At 40.4% G+C, this 20,489-nt stretch overlaps 2 protein-coding genes across 3 annotated transcripts in view; one reads left to right on the top strand and one right to left on the bottom strand.

Annotated features, from left to right (window-relative positions):
• Positions 1–20,489, top strand: part of LOC124222077 (nucleoside diphosphate kinase homolog 5) — a 193,799-nt gene that overhangs the window by 73,945 nt on the left and 99,365 nt on the right. The gene's annotated exons all lie outside the window — the stretch shown is intronic.
• On the bottom strand, positions 13,638–19,906 carry LOC124222079 (uncharacterized). Of its 2 annotated transcripts, none has more exons than XM_046632672.1 (6): positions 19,552–19,906; positions 16,568–16,736; positions 16,139–16,308; positions 15,567–15,626; positions 15,289–15,401; positions 13,638–15,136 (listed from the first exon to the last, which is right to left on the bottom strand). In XM_046632672.1, the coding sequence occupies exons 1-6, from the start codon at positions 19,657–19,659 to the stop codon at positions 14,878–14,880; spliced, it is 879 nt and encodes a 292-aa protein (XP_046488628.1). In that variant the 5' UTR covers positions 19,660–19,906; the 3' UTR covers positions 13,638–14,877. The 2 variants fall into 2 exon arrangements, with proteins under 2 accessions (XP_046488628.1, XP_046488627.1); XM_046632671.1 differs by having other exon boundaries at positions 16,139–16,332; positions 19,552–19,903.

The raw sequence follows: 20,489 nt of genomic DNA, 5'->3' as shown, positions 1-20,489 counted from the left end.
CCCTGCTACCAAGCATTTGTTAAAGGCGGTACAACAATTTAAGAGACTCCACCCACTACTCCCTGAAGATCGGGGCTGTCCGTCAATCTGCACGATCCACGTCTTCCCGTTTCGATCGGCTAACGAACCCCGTGACTTTGTTCGGCGATAACCGCTGAAAATCTCCAACCCTGAGACTGTAATTGCTCGTTTTTTTGCGACGAGATCAATTTCAACCGAGAGTACTACCAAGCGGTAGTCGCACAGTTACAGAGCCTGAAAGGTGGTTAGCAAAGTACAGCAGCGAAAATGTTGTCGGTACCATGACTCTCTCCAGGCATTTACAACACACAATAGTTATTCATAGGATATGTTTATTTGGAAGCACAGTCATGCTGTCTACTTGGCACTTGATCTTCCACATTTACTTTTTCCAGGGAATGAATAAACTGTCCTGTTCTTTCTACGAACTCGGGAACTTACATCTCCAGACTGTTTGGTTAGTTCGATATTTTCATCTGACTGCTTCAGCACGATACGGTTCGCAAGTCCCTTTACAGCAATCTTATAAGATTGAGTTTCCGAGGGTTGAAGAATACCAGAAACTACGGTGACGCAATAAGCTCGACGGGGAAGGTTTCTGCCATTGGTCCGCGGAGTGAGTCAATAGGCGGAGACAGCCCGCAGCAGCAATAAGTCATGTTGACTTAGTGAACCTCGACAATGGGGGCGCGTCACAAATTGTAATTTTACGAGTCCATCAGGCCTGATCTGGTCCCTCTAATCCCCGGAAATTCGAAATCGTACGAGCGACACGCGAAGCCGAGGAAAGCCAAGGACGAAGGTCAATGCGGTAATGAACGCGGCAAGCTGCTTCCAGACTGACGGTAACTCCACGGCTTCTGCCAGCTAGTCCGTCGTGTTCTCCTGATTGGCGTTCGCCAGAAATGCGGTGGTTATGGACGCGTCAGTAAAAATGAAAACCCTCTTCGCCGATATATTCTCTTGTATAGGAGATAACCTTACGGTTTGCCAAGCCCCTTTCAGTCCCATTGGCTCTCCACCCCGAGTACCATCTTTCCAAAGGACCAAGTTGTCCAAAGTGGTTCGATTTCCGGCGAGAACCGCTTCCACGAACGTCACCGTAACTTCGGGCGCGCCTCTCTGTTGCGCAGGTTAAGAGCAGACCTCAGGATCTTCTAATTGCGCAGGTCCGCTGACGCAATATGACGTGACTGACTACGTGCTCAAATCACTTTTCCACAAGCGATGCTCAATCGGATTCCGCACACCAATAACGTTACGACTATTCCTTTGGCTCCGTGTCGCAAGTTATGCGACAATAACGTCATCCTTTATGTTCACTGAAACTGTAACTAATGGTTTCACGTGATGGCAGAATGTTACACGTTCCCCAGATAATTGAGTGGAGTATTAGTCGATCCAGGAATTATCGTATCGATTACGTGATGCAATAACGTCACGTTTGGAGTAACAATTTATTCTTTGAATTATGCTAATTCTCGTAGCAACTTTATGTTTTCTTACTCTTCAGCAGTTGAAGAAATAACAGCTGGTATTGTAACGACCGTCTTTAAAAAGTCTGTAATAGTTTCAGTGACTCGAGTTAGCGACGAGAAATTTGTACTAGTCGCAGTTTAACGGCAACGAATCAATCATCGTGACTTTCCAAACACTGGCTGCGCACTGACAGTTGAGAACCATTTACATACAGCTTCGGGTACGACTTAGGAACGTAGCAAACTCGTTCTGTTCTCCTATGACAAGGAGAAGGTGAAGTTGCGCGGGCCAGTCGCTGAGAAAAATTAGGTCAGTGACTTTTCTAGTCGGGTCAGCTCTAATACGGTGGTGCTCGCCTGATAGATGATAAAATGTATTGTCACTTGATTGTCACTCAATTTTTTCACGCCGTTTGTTGTTATTATTTCACGGGTTCGACATTTTCATTTCCATCCGTTATACTAATGTTTTGTTTTTTGTGTTACTTTGGTTTAGTTTCTTTATTTTTTTCCTTGCCCAGAGAAGGCGAAGGCCAACCATTATAATCTCTCGCTCTCTCTGTTTCCCTCCCTCTTTCTCCCTCTCTCTTTCTCTTTCTCTTGTACATACGCATGCATTCATATTTTCCGTTTAGATAAAATAGACCCCGTGCACGAGAGAAGGTATTTTATGACGGAAGCCCGTAGTTTTTTTTTTTTTCTCTTGGCATACGAATGTATTGTGTTATTTGACTATTATTAATTTTGTAGTAGTATACATTGCAAAACACATATTTGCAATCCTAGATCAACGTATCATGTCTAGGATTTTCTTTTTGACGATTCTTTCTTTGTTACGAGTTTTTTGAAAAATATTCGACATTGTGATTACATATTCCGATATCAAAAATTCAGCTTTCTTTTTCACGCGCATCGTAGTACCATCAGGCATGAAAAGAAGAAGAAAAGAGCAAAATGTTGAAGATATCCCGGGAAAATTCGTGAAATAGGCAAAGCACTGCAGGTAGCTTCAACGCTATGCTGATCTCCTGCTTCTATATATAAAATTTTTCAGGAAAAAGCATGAAATTTCCACAGTTTTAGGGAAACCCCGAGTTTCACATGAATATACATACATTATTATAATCCTAGCTGACGTATTTTTCGCCAGCGAAACTTGTTCAGCTGGCCCTGGGTAGTCCTAGTCTGCAAAATATCGCGTATAGTCGTACGTTTAGGTGGTGGGGGGAACACGCTCGCTTAGAGACAAGAAGAACCGTTCGAGTCGCGGTTGAGCTCTCTGTCTCTTTTCGCCTCGCCTCGTTGCGCCGACTCTCTCCCTCTCGACTTCTATCCTCGTTCCACTCTTGGAACGCCGTTAAGTCTGTCTCACATACTGCGACTTTGAACCAGCCGGCACCAGAGTGACGACCGATCGTGAGGAGGGTTCCTGACTTACGATTAACGAATAATAGATGCATGTACAAGTTCATGAAGGATTCGGACATGCCGTCCGTCGTTACCATTGGTGGAGGACAGATGGCGAATTTATCACGCAGTTTCGTGCATTAATCGACGTACCGTGCACCTCTCTCGATTCTTACTCTTCCTTCCTATTCTCCTTTGGCCAGGATGAAAACTCCTCCTGGAAAAGATAGACTCCTAGTTAAGGAGCTCCGAAAGCTCTAGTCATGCGTGACGATGTCGCGATTCGTTTTACTCGGTGATACTAGTTTGTCCGAAATGTTTTTCGACGAGAAATCCTCGCTCCTATGTTTCTTGAAGTCTGTACTTGAGCAGTCTAACAATAAGATATATTATCACGTTCGTCATACTTGATCAGTTTAATAATGAAGAAATGGAATGATTTACAGCCGAGCAAGTGCCCTTCCTTTGTTATTTACCAACCTTTATCTAGCCTTCTACAAGGCACGCGCGCACATTTCCGAGATTGCGCGTATGCCGACCCTGGACTTAGTGCCACTTCCTCAGAACCGACGAGGTCATGTGTGATCCACGTTGCTCGGTCAGTGACCAATCGGTTTCGAGAGTGATGGCTCCTCGACCTGCTGATACCCGGGTACGAAAGCCCGCCGTGCGCGTCGTGGCGCACGCCGTGGTTCGCGCGCGCAACTGCGGCGTCGTTTGCAATACTGCGAAACCCGGACGCCCCGCCCAGACGTGCTGCGAATCTCGAAGATCCGGACCAAGTGCCGTGGGGGATTGAAGATTTTGCGAATGCGAAGTCAATTCGCAATTTCCTGAAGAAATTTTGCACGCGTATAGCGCCGATTCTCGTCCATCATTCGGATCTAGAAAACTTGTCATTGTTGTTTGATTTGCAAACGCGCTTTAATTGGGTTGCCAAATTCGCAATGGGCGATTTCAGTATCGATGACGTGGTATTTGCACAACGATGATAAAAATCCAATGCGAAATAGACCTATAGCGCGTTAGAGTTGCAGACAAGGCGGTGGAGCCAGCGGCGCTGCGGTGGTTGGCGAGCGAAGAGAATTGTGGGGGCTGTTATCCTTGAACGAAGAGCCCACACGAGTGCCGTCAAGCCTTCAAATTGGCGAACTTTGTATCCAGGGAGCAGCAGAGCGAGGAAGTATTTTGCGAATTCGCAGACTACCGTCTGGGAGGCGCGATCACGCGGTTTCGCATTTTGCTCAACCACACATGGAGGGTGCGCCTGTACGTGATCGGAATCCTGCAACTGTGTTCGGAGATACCGGCTGCTCGGTCGTCTCCCATTGGGTGTCCCGATATTGGCATAACGGTTGATTGGACGAACGGCTTGAAACTCGCCTCGCGGATCTCTCCCTCCCATCGTTTTGCGAAGTTAATTTTTTGTTACTTTGTAGTGACGTCACTCGAACATGGGCGGTGACTACGACACACGTTCAGGTTTCCGTGTACGACGATACACCAACACCCGCACGATTCCGCACGGATGAATGTGGTGGGGAGCCGTTCGAGGCTTGCAAATATTTCGCGAACCTCGCGCAACTGTGTTGTGCAACGTAGGTAGACGTGTGAGATCGCCAAACCCTGCTTGTGCGAATTCGGTAAAATACAACCAAATGTCGAAGGGTGATGAAATTTATGTACCTATTTTTCAAACTCCGTACGGTGTCGGAGGCGTATAACGTATATCGCATGATCTTGTTTGGTATATTTCCGCAAGGTCGTATTCGGGCATTCAACGATATGAAATGACATTGAGATACCTCGGCTTATGGCCGGATTACAAGCCTCCGCACGCGCCAAGCGGCTGCTCTTGGCATTGAACAACGAAAATATTTGTATCATTTGAATTCGTTGCGGAGAGAAAGGCAAGGGCACGCATTCATCGTTATAACGATGTTAAATGAAACACTGGCATGTGCTTCAAAGTTCACTGTCTGTCGTAGTATACCTTTTTCGAGACTCTTGCGTAACATTCAATCAGCAGTATACTTAATCATCGATTAATCTTATTTCAAGGATAGTTTTAACGTAGGCTGTGGATCGTTTTTACGTCAGCAAAAACCGTCATGAGGGGAAATTGAATCGCCGATTATATCTCTCCGCTACTTTATACGCTAAAACGTATCTTAAAACGTCGGAATTAAATATGGTGGTATTAACGCAGCGCGTCGACTGATCATTCTTTAATTTTGAAGATATGCGCGCGCAGAGATTTTGCACCGGCGCTGTATTCTCCACTTCCATTGCACATGAAGAGAGAGAGAGAGAGAGAGAGAGAGTCGGATTGACTTGCAAACTTGTCGACGAGTAGCGCTTCGCGTGAGCAAGCAACTCGGATCCAATGCGCAACGGTCTCAAAACGGTCCCCTTTTTAACAGGAACTCATGACGAACCGCACGGCTGCATAAAGACGCGACTGTAGGTACTACATACCTACGTCTCGTTTCGTTAGTTGGTTTTGGCGGGAAAGCGGTTATCGGCGTCCCGCTTTCAGCTACTATCCGCATTTTACAGCGAGAGAACGAGAACGTGAAGCGAAATGAAACAATATCACTGCCGCCAATGGGAGTGTCATGTTAAAAACTTGCAGGCGGATAACCTGTTGAGTAATTTCGACTTGCCGCTGATCCGGGGATCAGCCGGATCCAAGAGCCGGAATTCTCTCGCGGCTGGTGCTCAATCTGAAATTTCGACGCTCGCACGCAGGTTGAGTGTATTTAAATATCGAGTTCGCTACTCGGTGCTGAATTCGGCGGCTATTTAATACAAACAACCAGGAGTGTATGGTCTCGCGAAGGTCATGACCAGGGACCGCCTCGATCGACTAATGACGAGGGGCGGCAAGCTGAGCCGTCGACTTGCGCCGTTACGCCACTCGATTACCGTCCGTTATAATTAAATACTTATTAGGAGCGGCAGGAACGGGCAGGAAGCGACGGTGAAAATAATAACATAATTTTTGGCGGGAATTAGAAGAGAGTGCCAAAGTCTCCATCAAGTAAAGCACTCGATCAGGGGAACATGAGCTTGCCGCAGTTCTACGCTGGCGAACTTTTGCCCAACTCTCTGACCTCCCGTCCCCCCTCATACCGCCCGCCTTCGGACGCTGCTTGTACACATTTCACTCGAGCTGGTATTCGGCCTCGCATACTCGGACCTCCGCATGTGCGGGACACGACACGCGCCCATATCTTTAGCTCCAACCTGACATTCGTCAATCGAAACAAAGATACCCGACGTGTCACGAAATTCTATTTCGGGCGAATACTTATTCATTGTTCACAACACGTGACGCACTCATTATGTACTTGCTTTTCATTACCCTGTTTTTCAGCCTATCCAACGAAATAACATCTCAAATAACTGGAAGTACAAAGTTTTATGATTATTGATCTACACGAACGAAAAGTAATTTCTCATCTTATTCGAGATATCGTTGAATGATTCTTTGAAGAATTAAAATACTTGCGCATCGAAACTCATCAAAATCGTTACATCTGAATATGGAAGATTTTTAAAAAATGCGGCTAACTACGGATAGAAATATTCGCGATGTGACGGTATAAAAATCTTGACATAAAAATTGAAACAACTCGCCTAACGGGGTGCGTTTCAAACAAATATTATGTACAATTTTTTTAGCAGTATAATAGAATTATTCGCGTTGAAATCTCAAAATGAAAAAATGACAAAGCATGAGCATTTCGTATAGAAAATACGTATTAATATTTATTGGAAATCTTTATATCTGCACTCAGGGTTGATTTTATATAGCCTGAATTTTTCTTCTCCCAGACGAAGAATCGAATGTATTCTTATAAGTGACTTACAAAAGTCCGCCGATTACATAATCAGTGAGATTTTCTCCGCCAGATGTTTTTGGAAATATAACAAATTTGAGATATTATTTCCGGAGAAACGTTTCCAACGGCAGTGATGCTCAATTTTCATTTTTTTCGGGGTAAATTGAGAATACCGACAGAATCAAACCGTCCCTGGTAAAAATTTCTACTGCTACGAATGTTTTTCAAAAATCGGAACATTTTCGTATTATTTCATAGACAATTGTAAACATGTATAGTTTTTCTCATGAAGAATCGTTAGTTTTCTTAATTTATTAATTTCAATAATTTTTTAAATATTACTGAAAAAGTATAAATTTTCATGAAAATCTACAAGTTTTTTATGACAAGTGAAAACAGTTTTTTCTAGAACATTGCACGAAATGTTCCAATTTCTTGAAAAATTCGTAGAAAATCCTAGAAATTATTTTCACCGAGGGTTACATCCAGTCGCTATCACAGGCGCGTCTTACGCAGGACTTGGGAAATTCGATCTAGCCGTAGCAACGTTTGCCAATGGAAAACTGCTGTTCTTGTGGATACAAATAAAGGGGCGCGTTTCCGTGCAAGATCTCGATTTTATATTTCTATCCAGGGATATAACTGTTTATCTGCAAGCTTTACGGCAGAAGTTGCGAACCTAGGCTGCGGGCGAGTTGGACGTCCGCTAGGCGCCGGGACGCCGGTCCTCCCATCGATCTGACTGCCCAAATACCGCAGCCACTTACGATGTTTCCCCGACTCGCTTTCTACCTATGCCTTCGCCCAGTTCACCCAAATCCCGTGCCCTCTGCAACCCCGATAATCAATTTTTTCTCCATTTTATAAGATGTTCGCTTACACTCGGATTTTTCATGAATCCTTGAGAATTGTCAAATTCCGAACACATTTTTGGCGGAGATAATTTGTAAAGGCAATAACGAGGTTACGAAGGTGTGCGAATCAAAGAAGTCAAGGTGAATTTTCGTTGCGTTACAAAGCATAATCTTGAGCTTTTCGATAATGCAACGATTTTTTTTTTTTTTGTATATAGAATCAAATTAGCGGTCTTCGTTTCCATGCTAAAAATAAATACTCTTTCAATTCACGTACACAACAAACGCGTCTATTTCAACACGAACCTGTATCAGAGAAAATTTTCATGTTCAAAGTAAAAATATATTGGGTATAAATACAATTTAATCGTTTGGTTTGAAACAATTCTAGCATAATTTTCTGTAAAAATGAATTCAATTCATGTCGAATGTAACTCGTATTCATCGTCACTTAATTTTTCTTCCGATACTACATAGGTATTTCGATCGAACGATACTCGGAAACAAAAATCTAAAATTTTGAAACCCATGATTTACAACTTGTGTAGGTAGAGCGAGTTTCAATGTTCATTTTTTTTATCGAAGTTCTTAACGCTCTGCAAAAAGTTCTGTAATAACTGCAGTTTACCTCACGTCGTCTAGCTTTTCACTTTGCGTCTAGTTCCTTCTTCCTGTTCCTTTTTCTCGCCTTCCTAGTTCGTCCTGCAGTCTGTAGACCCGAATTGTGGGTGTTGAATATGAGGTGTACCTTTAAGCAAGTATCCGTAGCTTGAGGCCTTACGAATAAGACAGACAATGGTATGCAGCGTTGTATCCTGCGGGACTAATTGCAAGGTGTCGCTTTTTTTAATCGGTAAACAAGACGCCAAAGCCGAGAGTGTAACGAATGAGGAAGGCGCGAGGGAAAAGATGGTCAGTCGACTTTGCAGCCTACACGTCTTTATTCCTTCACAGATCCTGCGGCTCTCGTTTTAGGCCTCTAATAAAACTTGAGGGCTATTTTTAGCCGATCGATTCCCTTTGTGCGCCTATACTTATACCATGTCTATAATATACGAGAGGCCTGTTTACAGAGGCTCATTTTTTCGGGAAGTTGCCGAGCCGCGGTTCGGTGATGTATTACGTCATCGATCCCCTTTCCCACTATCCTTTTCGTCCTTCGAGCATCAGAGGAAAAGAATTACTTTTACAGGCGAAGGGATGATAAGTCGCCACCCCAAAAACAAGTGAACCTGCAAATTTTCAATCATTTTCCTCGTTTCGTCGGCTCTCATTTTTCATAACCTACATATCTCGTCGATGGGTTTATCCGTTTCGTTTATAAGTTTTACAATAGCATATTGTGTTACAAAAAGGTAAACTCGGTCTTTACAGGTCGGGCGTAAATTTGGAATATGAATCGTAGGTGAGCCGAAGACGAATATTTCTCTCCTCGTTCCACACGATTCTTTATACGACAAGTGTATGTCACGCGTTTTTCACCAAACACGAAATTGAGGTTAGGATCTCGTAATGCGAACTTATTCGCGACTGCGCATGCGCGTCTTTACTTAAAACTGGTCTTTACTGTACACCGCGCGTGCGCATTCGCACTCGACTCACTTTACCGCCATAGAAGCGAGTGATTTGTGACCGGAAAACATCCGTGAAAAAAATGCGTAAGACACGCTCGCGTTGTATAAAGTTATACAAACCTGCCGCAGTGACTAGCCGGTCTCTTTTTCACGTTGCCTCTACAGATATACATGTTCGCAGCGTTTCTGAGACGCGGTATTGCTAAATGGCGTCAACTCCGATCATCCGTGAAACGCGATTTCGCTGCGGCAGCAGCATTGCTGCAGTTTGAACTGCAGCAGGCAGGTGCTACATAGGTATGTAGGTGTACGTATAGATGGGTATATATTAAGTCGGCGATTGGCCGGGTCGCAACGCGGTCGTTGAAAGCCTTTGCTGCCTGCATGGTTGATTTCTGCCAAAAGATATTATTGGCAGGTTGGTACATCCGCGATTGATTTTCACACCGAGTATTACCACACAGCGGAAGGAAATACGTATAATAATAAATTGTTGCATCGTTCCATTTTACGTTCTTACAAATTTTTATAGCGGGAAATGCAAAGTGAATCTTGTACATGAGAATATATTATACTACCCTTGACCGAGACGCAAATGTGGGGCTTGTATATATAGGTACAAGTATTATATCACTCGATATCTTTTTGTCAGCTAGTTTTCGTAGCGCGGCGAATTATCCTCGCGATAAAATATACGATATATTACGTAGAAATAGATGAGCCTACACGTTACATTCTATATGTGTACAATTTAGACGCGTGTTGGTATTTATTGGGACCGCGATATTGAACGAACTCGTGCACGCAACGCTCTGTCTAGAAATTGATCCGAATGCCTGATTTTTTCAGTATTCTATACGAAAGAAAAAACCATTTTTTTCCTCGGCAGTATTCAAATTTTACTCGAATAATGTATAACTTATACATACATGTTACATATGGTATTGATAAACAATCTGACGATATTTGTTTGGCAATGAAAATAAGTAAAATATTCAAGTAGATATAATACAGGTTGCACAATTTTCATTGTCGTTATACCATAGAGAAAAAAAACTTAGCTGTTCAACTAGTCAAAGAAATTGACTCGATTTCTTAAATTCTAATTTAAATCATCTATCATTTCGGTGACTTTGACATTTCCTGATCCCCGTCTTTTGCCTCATCTAATTATCCCCTTTTCTCATACGGATGCAAGAGGGAAACTCGCATGATCGTACGGATTGAAATTCCATCGGAATAATCAGACCCAGACCGAATGCGTAGAGTGACGTTTCTTTTCCGTGCATTATACACGTGTGTAAACAATAAACATGCCGTACACGAGGTGGGCGGTATTAAAATTCAGAAGAAATACGCGAGGCTTTTTTCTCGCAGGTCCAGTACGTGCAAAACATATCTGCGGAACATCTGCTTCAAGATGATACTTACATCTGTGTATACCCTGTATATGTATACGTTTATGTACTATACTTCTACGGTTGTGCAGACCCATTTTGTAGGACGAGGATAAGTAGGAACATGCTGTAATAAAGATGCGAAGATAAGCTGGGGCATCTGCAGCGGCGTCTAAACTCGAGTCTTTTGTCAAAGGTGTGAGCTGCAGCCGATGCAGCTTTTAAGCAAAAAAAGTGCGAATTTATTTAACGTCGATCTTCTGCTTTTCTAAATATATCTTCGTCGTTCCTTTTCCCTCCCTTTCTTCGTCAAGACCTTATACCTATATTATACACTGAGCAGTAATTAATTGTTCTGTACAACGTACTGCACATTTGTAAACCAAATATCTGTCTATTTATCTATCTTTTCTAACTTTTCTATCTTTTGATTCAGACAATGCGGTTTCCACTTATCCATCCATTCTTGGCAATTATACACGAACTCTCTTACGAACTATGTGTGTGTAATAATAACAATTATAATAGGAAGAAAAAGAAGAATTCACGGTATATTATTCTGTGAAAACTTGTCGTTCTTTTTCCTATCTTAACCCCGGCGATAATGGAGTTGCCAATTTGTGGGCATCGTAAGGTTGAATGGTAAATACGTAAGATAGGTACGTAGGGAGGGTGCCGTTATGTATTATACGAACGATATATACTTACGTCGTCATAATTCAAGCCGCCGGTTGTAACCTGTCAATAATAATTTATACCGACTATGCGCAATATCCGGCAAACGCTTTTATCTCAACACTTACTTAGACTCGCGCGGCGATCGTTATATTACACTCGGAACTTATACTCCGTCCGCAGTCTGTGCAGCCTGCATCCTGCTGCAGTTCGCTGCAGCGGCACCGACGCCGTGCTTGATTATTAAAGGGAGGAGCTGTTCATCCCCTCGACGTTATGCCATCTTTCAACGATACTTTGTTCGCCCCTGAATTATCATCATCGCCATTTAATTATCGGTTGGCTGATGGATCGGTCCAATTTATCGATCATTTAACGGCACGAATTCTCAGCGGCTAACTAGCTGAATTTTTTTTTTTCATCGTTAATAGACGGGTAATATTCCGGTATCGCCCGCAGCATCCGTACGCTCCAAGTCTGATGAACTGTAATTGAATCGTTCCTATTATATACATAAATACGTTGGTTATATTTAACGGGGTATCGATATAGTAACGAAATTTATCATGTCGATAGGTTTTTCTGGCAGGTTTTATTATGTTATCGTGATAAGTACGGTTTACACAAAAAAATATCTCATCGACGTTTATTCGGTGTAACGTATAATTATGAAACGACGATTCCGGTACGCCACTAATTATTTATCGACTGAAATTCCCGGCATTGAAATTTTTTGAATATTTTTAATTGGTTAGTTTATTTCCACTGCAACGTTTAACGTTTCTTTTTTTTTTATTTTTATTTCTTTCTTTATTATTTTCTCTTTCTGCTTCATTTCTCACGAAAATACCGTTTATCTGTATTGGGGGGGGGGGGGGGGGGGAGGGGGGTGGGGGTGGGACAACGTCACGTTGGGGAATCAAGATCATCAGTTCAGTGAATACAGATTGACAGGAAAGAAGCATCGGTTATAAATTTTAAGAAGAACAACAACTTGACAAATTTGCAAATCAATGCTAGGACTTGATTCTGAAAAATCTCTGGTAATCAACAACGTATGAGATAAAAAAAAAAAAAATGCACCGATCACTCGCCGAGTAATTTATCAAAAAATTATACGAATCGGGTCTGGTTCGTTTTTTCAACCACGGTATAGTTGTGATGGAATTTATCTCCGTGATAATTCTCTAAGCTGTATCAAAACGAAACTATTGTTAAACGAATATCGAATTGATTAATATATCTGCAAACACGTGATGTAGAGATATTTTTTTCTTTCTTTGTAGATTTAGGAAAAAACAAGTGTTACCAAACTTTTGTCCCGTATTCTCGTGGCTTCTGGGAAGCAAATTGATTCATTTTTCACAACGATCGTTGTATCATCATCCGCGTGCTCGAACGCCGGAACGAAACGTGATTAATTGTCGGCTGTCCCCCTAATATAATACATCAGTCCCTGCAGCACCATGGTAATCCCATGGACGTGAGGACAAGTGAAAAATATATATATATCCGGTATTGTTTGCATCATCTGCAGATCACCGCGTACCGGACTCTACAAACGCGATTTATACGGTAAATTCCATTGCTACACGGGACATATTATTAGGTTGTCGTTGTAAGTATACGTCAGCGGAAACGCACGCGGGAGTTTCAGAGTAAATTGGAAATTGGTCGGTCTCTTTTGTGTGTATTAATAACCATGTATACGAACGATTTTACCTTTCCCGAAGAATCAACAGCCTTACGAACATCCCCCAGGTATACAATCAGACTCTTATTGTTCTGCTCTTATCGTTTTGCAAAATAATGTGGGTAGCATTGCGTAAACTTTCGGGTACAAGGTAAAACCCGTCTTTGAGATTAGCTACTCAAAGTTAGGTGAATTAATTTCACGGTATACGGATTCAAATGGGAAAAACGTTAATCTAGGTTATCCAGATTTCCGAGGGTCGATTCGCACTGATTTATATGAGAATACGGGAAAGAGCTTGAAGATTGATAAAAGGGATTTATTCAGCCTCGTTGGTAGAAAAATTTTCACGAATTCTTCGGAAAAATGTGTCTCGAAATTTTTATCAACACAATTCAGATGAACGAATTGTATATTTTTGAAAATTAGATATACACGCGTTAACATTGTTTCGAGGCGTTTTTAATTCCAGGTTTTTACATACCGTGAGTACATTTTATAATATTTCGTGTCGCGTGACGAGGGAAAATTTTCTTTCAGGTACCTACAGTTTAGTAAATTTCTTTTTATGTCTCTATACTTTGATGCGGGTATCTTGAGCCTTTCATCGATCTCCAGTTCTTGAATCGTCCTCGACAAATAATTTCAATTTATACATATCGGCAGAGGCAATTCAATTAAACCTTAAAGTTGTGTATAAACATTATAATACGTTTATTTAAACGTACATTTCATTCGAAATAATCAGGGTAATAAGTACATATTACAAAATAATGATACAGTCTATGACGCGATTTAACGAATCGTGTATCTACAAATCTGGAAAGAAGGTTACTTACTCTGCGTATCTAATTTAAGAACAAGATACAATAACGATAATTATAATAGAGTAATTTTTCTTCAAAGATTTGAAAGTTTTTTTGCTCTTCAATTTTTTCTTTTTTTTTCATATCTAAACGAAACAATCGACGTAATAACGAAGCATTTAAATGCGAAAAAGGTCATTAAGTTATAAAGTACCTACTTGATTATGATGAATTATTTAAAGCAAATAAAATACAGTACGCCTAATGTAAACGCTACTTTGGTGTTTAAAATATTGTGGCTTTTGATTTTCGATTTTTTATTCCATTGTATTTATAATATTTTCACTTCAACTGCGTTTTCTTACAATTAAATGTCACGAAGACCGAATACTGATGATCGTGATGTATCATTAACAATTATGCATACCGATGAATGCTAAGAATAATATGAGAAAATAAAAATCATTACGATAATGGTAAACCTTGATGTTTTCGTTCACAATGCACCTGGTTTTGCGCGTAACATGGTTTAAGGTCACGTTATATACAACGGTAGAACTGCGTCGAACGTGTTACGTCATCAAAAATTTAATAGGAATTGAGTCACGGTACTGCGCCTATAATATTGTTCGGTTTAGAATAAGCGTCATCGCTAAATTCTATATAATTTCGTAGCGTTTATAATATTACACACAACGTAGGTTATCATATATATGCCCTACAATTTGAATAAACATATTGATTTAAATCTTGCCCAATATTTTTGGTTTGAAGAACGGCAGCAAAAAAATGAAAAAGAACGAGAAAAAAATTAATAAAAAAAAATAGAATCAAATCGACGAAAGAGAAACGAGAAAATGAAATGAAAGTTGACAATCGAAGATAATAAAAAATCACGCTACGATGTATATGTGGCGATAAAGTTTAATTCTCACAGAAGTTTTCACTTTTATCCTGCTTTTTTTTCCCCCTCTTTATCTCCCCTCAATTAATTCACAAACGTAAATTATAACATAACGAATAACTTAAATTCGTCAAACATATTGGAGTAAAATGAAGACTAAAAAAAAAAAAAACAAAAAAAAAAATAGGGGTAAAAACGCAGTCGAACAAATATTGTCAACTCAATTGCGTCGCGAGTGTGAGGTCTTCGTATATTGCGCTGGACTTTGATCCTTGTCGATCCCGATGCGACCGCCGATTCGCGAGCCGACAAACTGTATCTGACAACAGCAACTCGAGGGCATTTTGACGCGTGCCTTTTCCCCCTTCATGTCTTTCGAGAGCGCAGCCATTACTCTGTAAACGTACTTCTGTGTGCATTCCGTCTTGTATCCGAGGATGGCTTTGTCGATTATCTTGCAAGCGCCGCCGATCTGACCTCTGCAAAGTAATGAAAGAGAATTGAAAAAAAAAAAACACGATGCGAAAGAAACCATTTGATTCGAAAATGTCGAAACTTGTCGATATTCGATTTATTTTCGAAGTAAGATATTATTGTTGTTGTTGTTATTATTATACACGTGTATACTCACGTTCCGCAGCTCTCGATTTGCACACCCTGCTTGAAACCACTCGCGGGATCCTGGAGTATGAGCAGCCGATCGCCTGTATCGGTTTCCCCCTCTTTTGGAAATATGACCCTTACCTGAAAAGTAATTTTTAACTTCGGTGTACTTACGATTTGAAAGAAAATATCATTTTCTGTATTCTAATTTTTGTCTTATATTATGAGATATGTAGAAATCAAAGTATTATTGTTATCCTCATTTATTTAACGAGTGAAATATTTATATATAGGTGTAATTCTCACCTCCGCATTGCAAAGCGATTCGGTACCTTCGGATGGATTTAGCCTATGATCGATCTGGATCTGAAACGAGATTGTCACGCCTCGGTCATTATATTCTGTAAAATTTTACGGTAAAATAATTCTATTGCATCGAACGAGATTTTAATCGTTCACATAAATGCGATGTAAAATTAATGACGAAAAAGTAAAAGCAATTGATTAAGATCGAGATTATTCTACCGAGCGATTCTTGTATCGGAGTTTGAAATCGTCGTCGGAATTTGATCGCATCGCATCACGATCATTGTTATAATTATTTTCAATGCTTTGTCAATACAGAGAGTATGATAAGTAACATGTAACGATATGCAGCGAGCGAACAACCGCATAATATGCAGAACAGCGTTGGTAATGCAACGATTCCAGGATACCGAGGCGTTGGGATTTCTCAGCAGTGACAAACGACGTGCGTTGACGGTTAATTGTACTAGGAAATTTACGGAATATTTTCATTATTTCTCTTCTAGACGTATATCTTTTTTTTCGTCGCGGTCAATTATAATGAAATTTGGAAATATTTCATTGAAACTCACTTCGTCGATGCCGGCGAATATCTTCAAATTTTCATTTCTCCTTAATACGTTCCTCACGATATCCTCGGGATAAGACTCAACTTCCTCGCAGTATGTCTGACCAGTGCAGGATTTCATCCGGACGGGAACCGTGAAACGCGTTGAAGTGTTACGGTGATTTACGTCTTCCTCTGGAAAGTTGATATTGCCGCTGTCTGTAGGAGTTTCACATTATTTTAAGCTCCGATCAGAGATTACGAACAACGTAACTTTGTCAAATAAATCGGTTGGCGAATTTACGCCGATGATACGCAAATTTTATATCGATCAAGGATCAAAGTGTCGGGCTTTTGTTGTACTTTATTCTAAACAATCGGTATGTAATATAACAAGTAAACTTTTTCTCTGTACACACGTTAAGACAAAGACAAACCATTTTTTCTCACTTACTTCGTCGACTTTCCGGGATCGTTTCTCCTCGACTTCTCACTCTGTTGTTCGACGTTGTTTCTCGGACCTCGGGATTTCGCCGGTGAGATTCTACCGGAATTCGGGTCCTGGAGAAGGAATCGAGTTCTGTCACATCCCTGGAGGGCATGGACTGCACTTGCTGCACCGCCTGAGGAGATAATTAACAAGTCGTTACCGCATTTTCCGGACTGTTTCTTCTGTTTTCAAGGAACTGATAATGTAAAATGCCAGAGGAAAAGAGGACAGAGGTGACTGGATGTTGAACCGCTCCGAATATTTAACAAAAATTGCGACTAGGAGTTGTTACACAAGTAGAGAATGATGAAAATTTAAAGTTTAAATGGGACTTTTCAGCTCCTTCCAAGCGTTCTTTGTTACACCTAAACCGAATGGAGTAAAGTTGGGTCGAGTTGAATGAGTGAAGAAAATTTGTTAGTCATCAAATCGCCGTATAATTTTACTGATCAATTTGTATCCGAGAAGAGACGAATAGTTTCGAACAAGTAGTGTCCAATAATGATAATGTTTTGCAATCTTCCATTTGATGGCACAAATCTTTGATATTTTTTTTTCCAAATCCCAGAGATATGAGAATACATATCATACACAACATTTTCACAAACTCTTGTCTCCTTCATATCAGGTCATTTCGTGGAAATGTTACATGAGCAATTTAACACCGAGTGAATCCGCCTGCATTTATGCAATTCAGGCTACATTCAAACTAAAACCGCCTGCATTCCGGCAACTTGGATGACAAATTAACCGATCGACATTTGTTTCAGAGTCCATGATTGGACTGGTTGGAGAAGAGTCAGTCATTCGGGAAGGACGAGACAAATGACGATCGGTTAAAATGTATTTCGAGTTGCCGACGTGCAGGCGTATTTCGGTAAAATACACCCTTTGCTTCGCGTTAAATTTCCCAATCAACATATCAACGAAATTACCCGGAATCTTTGTCTGCTTTGTGATTTTCGATTCAGCTATTATATGTATATTAGTTCGGGTCATTCACGCCGATACGGAATTCGCGATTTATACAAGTGTGTGTTGCTTTCATACATGTGATTTTATCCGTGCATGGATCGCGTGTATGCGAATGTACAAAACGCCAGTGTGCGTTTATAATTATGTATAATGATAGTGACGATAATAACAAGAAATAATGTCACAAAAATACAAATCCCACCGAGGGAACTGGTCGTCCTTGCGTTGTACCGGAGACTCTTGTATACCTAATTAACTCGCTTGCGGTATACGGTGTTGCGCCGAGCAGTTTCTCACCGCGAATGAGCATCGAAAGCGTTTCAGTTTCTATTTGACAAGATGCACGATGTTATGATTGGTAAATAAAAATTAATCAATAAAACAAAATGAAAAATTTTAATCATATGTAACAATGTCCCGTACTGCTGAAGCGAAAAACCGCAAACAGGAAAGAATTTCTAATGATTAGCTGGATTTTGATTCGTATTGATTGTAATTCTTGCGGTTGATACAGCCGTTTGAATATATCTCACACGCTTTTAGTGTTCAAGTTTGATTTATTGTGGTAATTTCCTTCTGCACTTTCATCCGGTATTTAGAAATCGTTTTTATTATACAAATTTATCAACGATCTGATAACGAGTCTCTGTAGACTGCAACTTTAACAAATGCGGAATCGATGCGGCTGGCGACGTTTACACTTTTTCCCACAATGAACCAGTTCAGTTTGCTAGTCATTGAAGTTCGCAGTTTATTTGTTGCCAGGTGTGCTGACTGTAAATTCTGCACATACTTCGACGAGGATATTGCTCTATTATACACGTAAACAAAGGCGTAAGGAGTGAAAAATGGTTTTAATGTTTTTACTTGGTTATTGCCAGAGATACCTGAATTATGTGAAAATAGAAGAAAAAAAGATTCATGGAGAAATCCTGAATGCTTACAATGTAACGAGCTTCAAACAACGATAATGAGAATAAATCCTTGCCGTAAGTTATAACAGGAAGAATGCCCGTACAAGGTTCCATTATAATTTGCGGTAAATTTTTTCTCGCAGTTGTAGGTTAAGATAACGATTTAACGGAAGAAGGTTATCGTGTTTCCGTCTAATGTTACGACCGAGTTCAACCGTTTAAAAGTTTCTTTAATTCGAGAAAAGGATTATAAAGAAGACTGTACACGTCCCACTTTTTCCAATTTCTAGACAAATTCAATTATTCAACGCAAAAAAGAAAAAAGCGTTAGCTGACCATTTTTTATTTTTTTTTTTCTCTTAATTTATGGTCGCAGACACTGATTACAGCCTTTTTTTAATTCTCCTCTTCATTTATTATGTAGAAACGGGTCTCTACCGTGAATCAAAAATTCACTAAAATGCGAGCTAAAATGTTTACCACCACCGTTGAAGCAATTATGATCGTTATCGATGTATCTATACATACCGAGTATCACATATTTGTATAACAAGATTGCCGAAGGGGACATATATATATATATATATATAAATATTGTGAACGATGATAATGCATTCGATGTATATATATATATGTGTGTGTATACATACATCGAATGCATTATCATCGTTCACAATATTTTCTAAACGGCATTGGGCCCCATGCAGTCATATTCGTATTCAAGAATGCATATAATATTTGGGTATAATCAGACTGTGTAAACAAAATATGCGCGTCGCATTTCATATTCCTAAATTAGATTTTGAAGTGAGTTACGTTCTCAAGAAATCTCTAATCGTAAGTTCAATTTTACACAGTGGTTATTAAAACAAGCTCTGACGGTACCTACCAATGATTTTTTCATAAACATGCGTAAAAAATGTGTTAAAGAGAAGGAATGAGATACACGTAACATCGTTGGATGAAAAATCGTTACTTTCGAGATGAAAACGAAAAAGAAAAAAAATAAATAAAAATATCACCACATCGAGACCAGTGAAAAGAAAAGTCAACACATACCCAAAGAGTACAAATTGCGAATAACAGCAAACGGGACGCCCAAGTGTTTCTTGTTCGCGTAGACTTTTGGCACCTGCAGTCCATCGTTTGACACATCGTTGTTTGCATAACGGTTTGATTCTTGACGCTCGCGCGTGTCTTGCAGTCACTTTATGATAATTTAACGTTGTATTTGAAAATTGCCAACTCGTTCCGTGCTTGATACTTTTGTCGAAATCCTTCTGGCAAACAAATAACTCGCGTCTTGTTTGCACTTGTTGCAACTGGTTATAACGCTTTCGCGACTGCTCGCTGAGCGACTCCACTCACTACTCCGATCGTCCACTGACCACTAACCAGTCTTCACTTTCAAATGACAACCATAACAGCGGCAGTAGTGGCGGTCAACCCGTCAGTCAAGTTCCTGTATGGAGCGCTAGCGGATCGTTATTATAATTATGCGAGGGGGGCGCTCTTTATTGAAACTTTCAACGCATCGCTGCCGTGTCCCTAATCTGTATGCGGCGAAGATCTTTTCGTTTCTTTTATTACCCAGAAACCGTTTTTACACCTAAGACGTAAGCCGTTCCACACGTGTATAAAACGATACCGTTTACTCGAAGGAGTGACAAATTTGTAAACAAAATTTTCAGACTCGAAATACTGAGAATCGGAAACGGTTGAAACGATAAAAAATTCATACCTTCACTTTTCACATTATTTTCACCGCAGATTTATCGCATGTAACACGAGTTTGGCCTCGGTTTTATTCCATCGAAAGCATTTTTTTTTTTTTATTTTTTTTTTCGTCCACCACGTATCTTACAATATATTTAACTTTTTCACTATCTCAAACGTGATACAAGAAAATATATTTACATAGTTGTAAGCAGAAAATGTAGAACCTGTTGATATTCTTTTTTCGTTGCATGTACATATATAGGTAAAGATACTCGTAT

Source organism: Neodiprion pinetum, chromosome 6 (genome assembly GCF_021155775.2).
Source record: "Neodiprion pinetum isolate iyNeoPine1 chromosome 6, iyNeoPine1.2, whole genome shotgun sequence".
Classification (NCBI taxonomy): domain Eukaryota; kingdom Metazoa; phylum Arthropoda; class Insecta; order Hymenoptera; family Diprionidae; genus Neodiprion; species Neodiprion pinetum.
This window is presented reverse-complemented; position numbering and strand designations above follow the sequence as displayed.

Coding starts and splice junctions, on each gene's coding strand:
- LOC124222079 (XM_046632671.1), bottom strand. CDS start 19,659: ATGCAAACAACGATGTGTCAAACGATGGACTGCAGGTGCCAAAAGTCT. Junction 16,737..19,551: donor TCGCAATTTGTACTCTTTGG/GTATGTGTTGAC, acceptor TTATCTCCTCAG/GCGGTGCAGCAAGTGCAGTC. Junction 16,333..16,567: donor GATCCCGGAAAGTCGACGAA/GTAAGTGAGAAA, acceptor AAACTCCTACAG/ACAGCGGCAATATCAACTTT.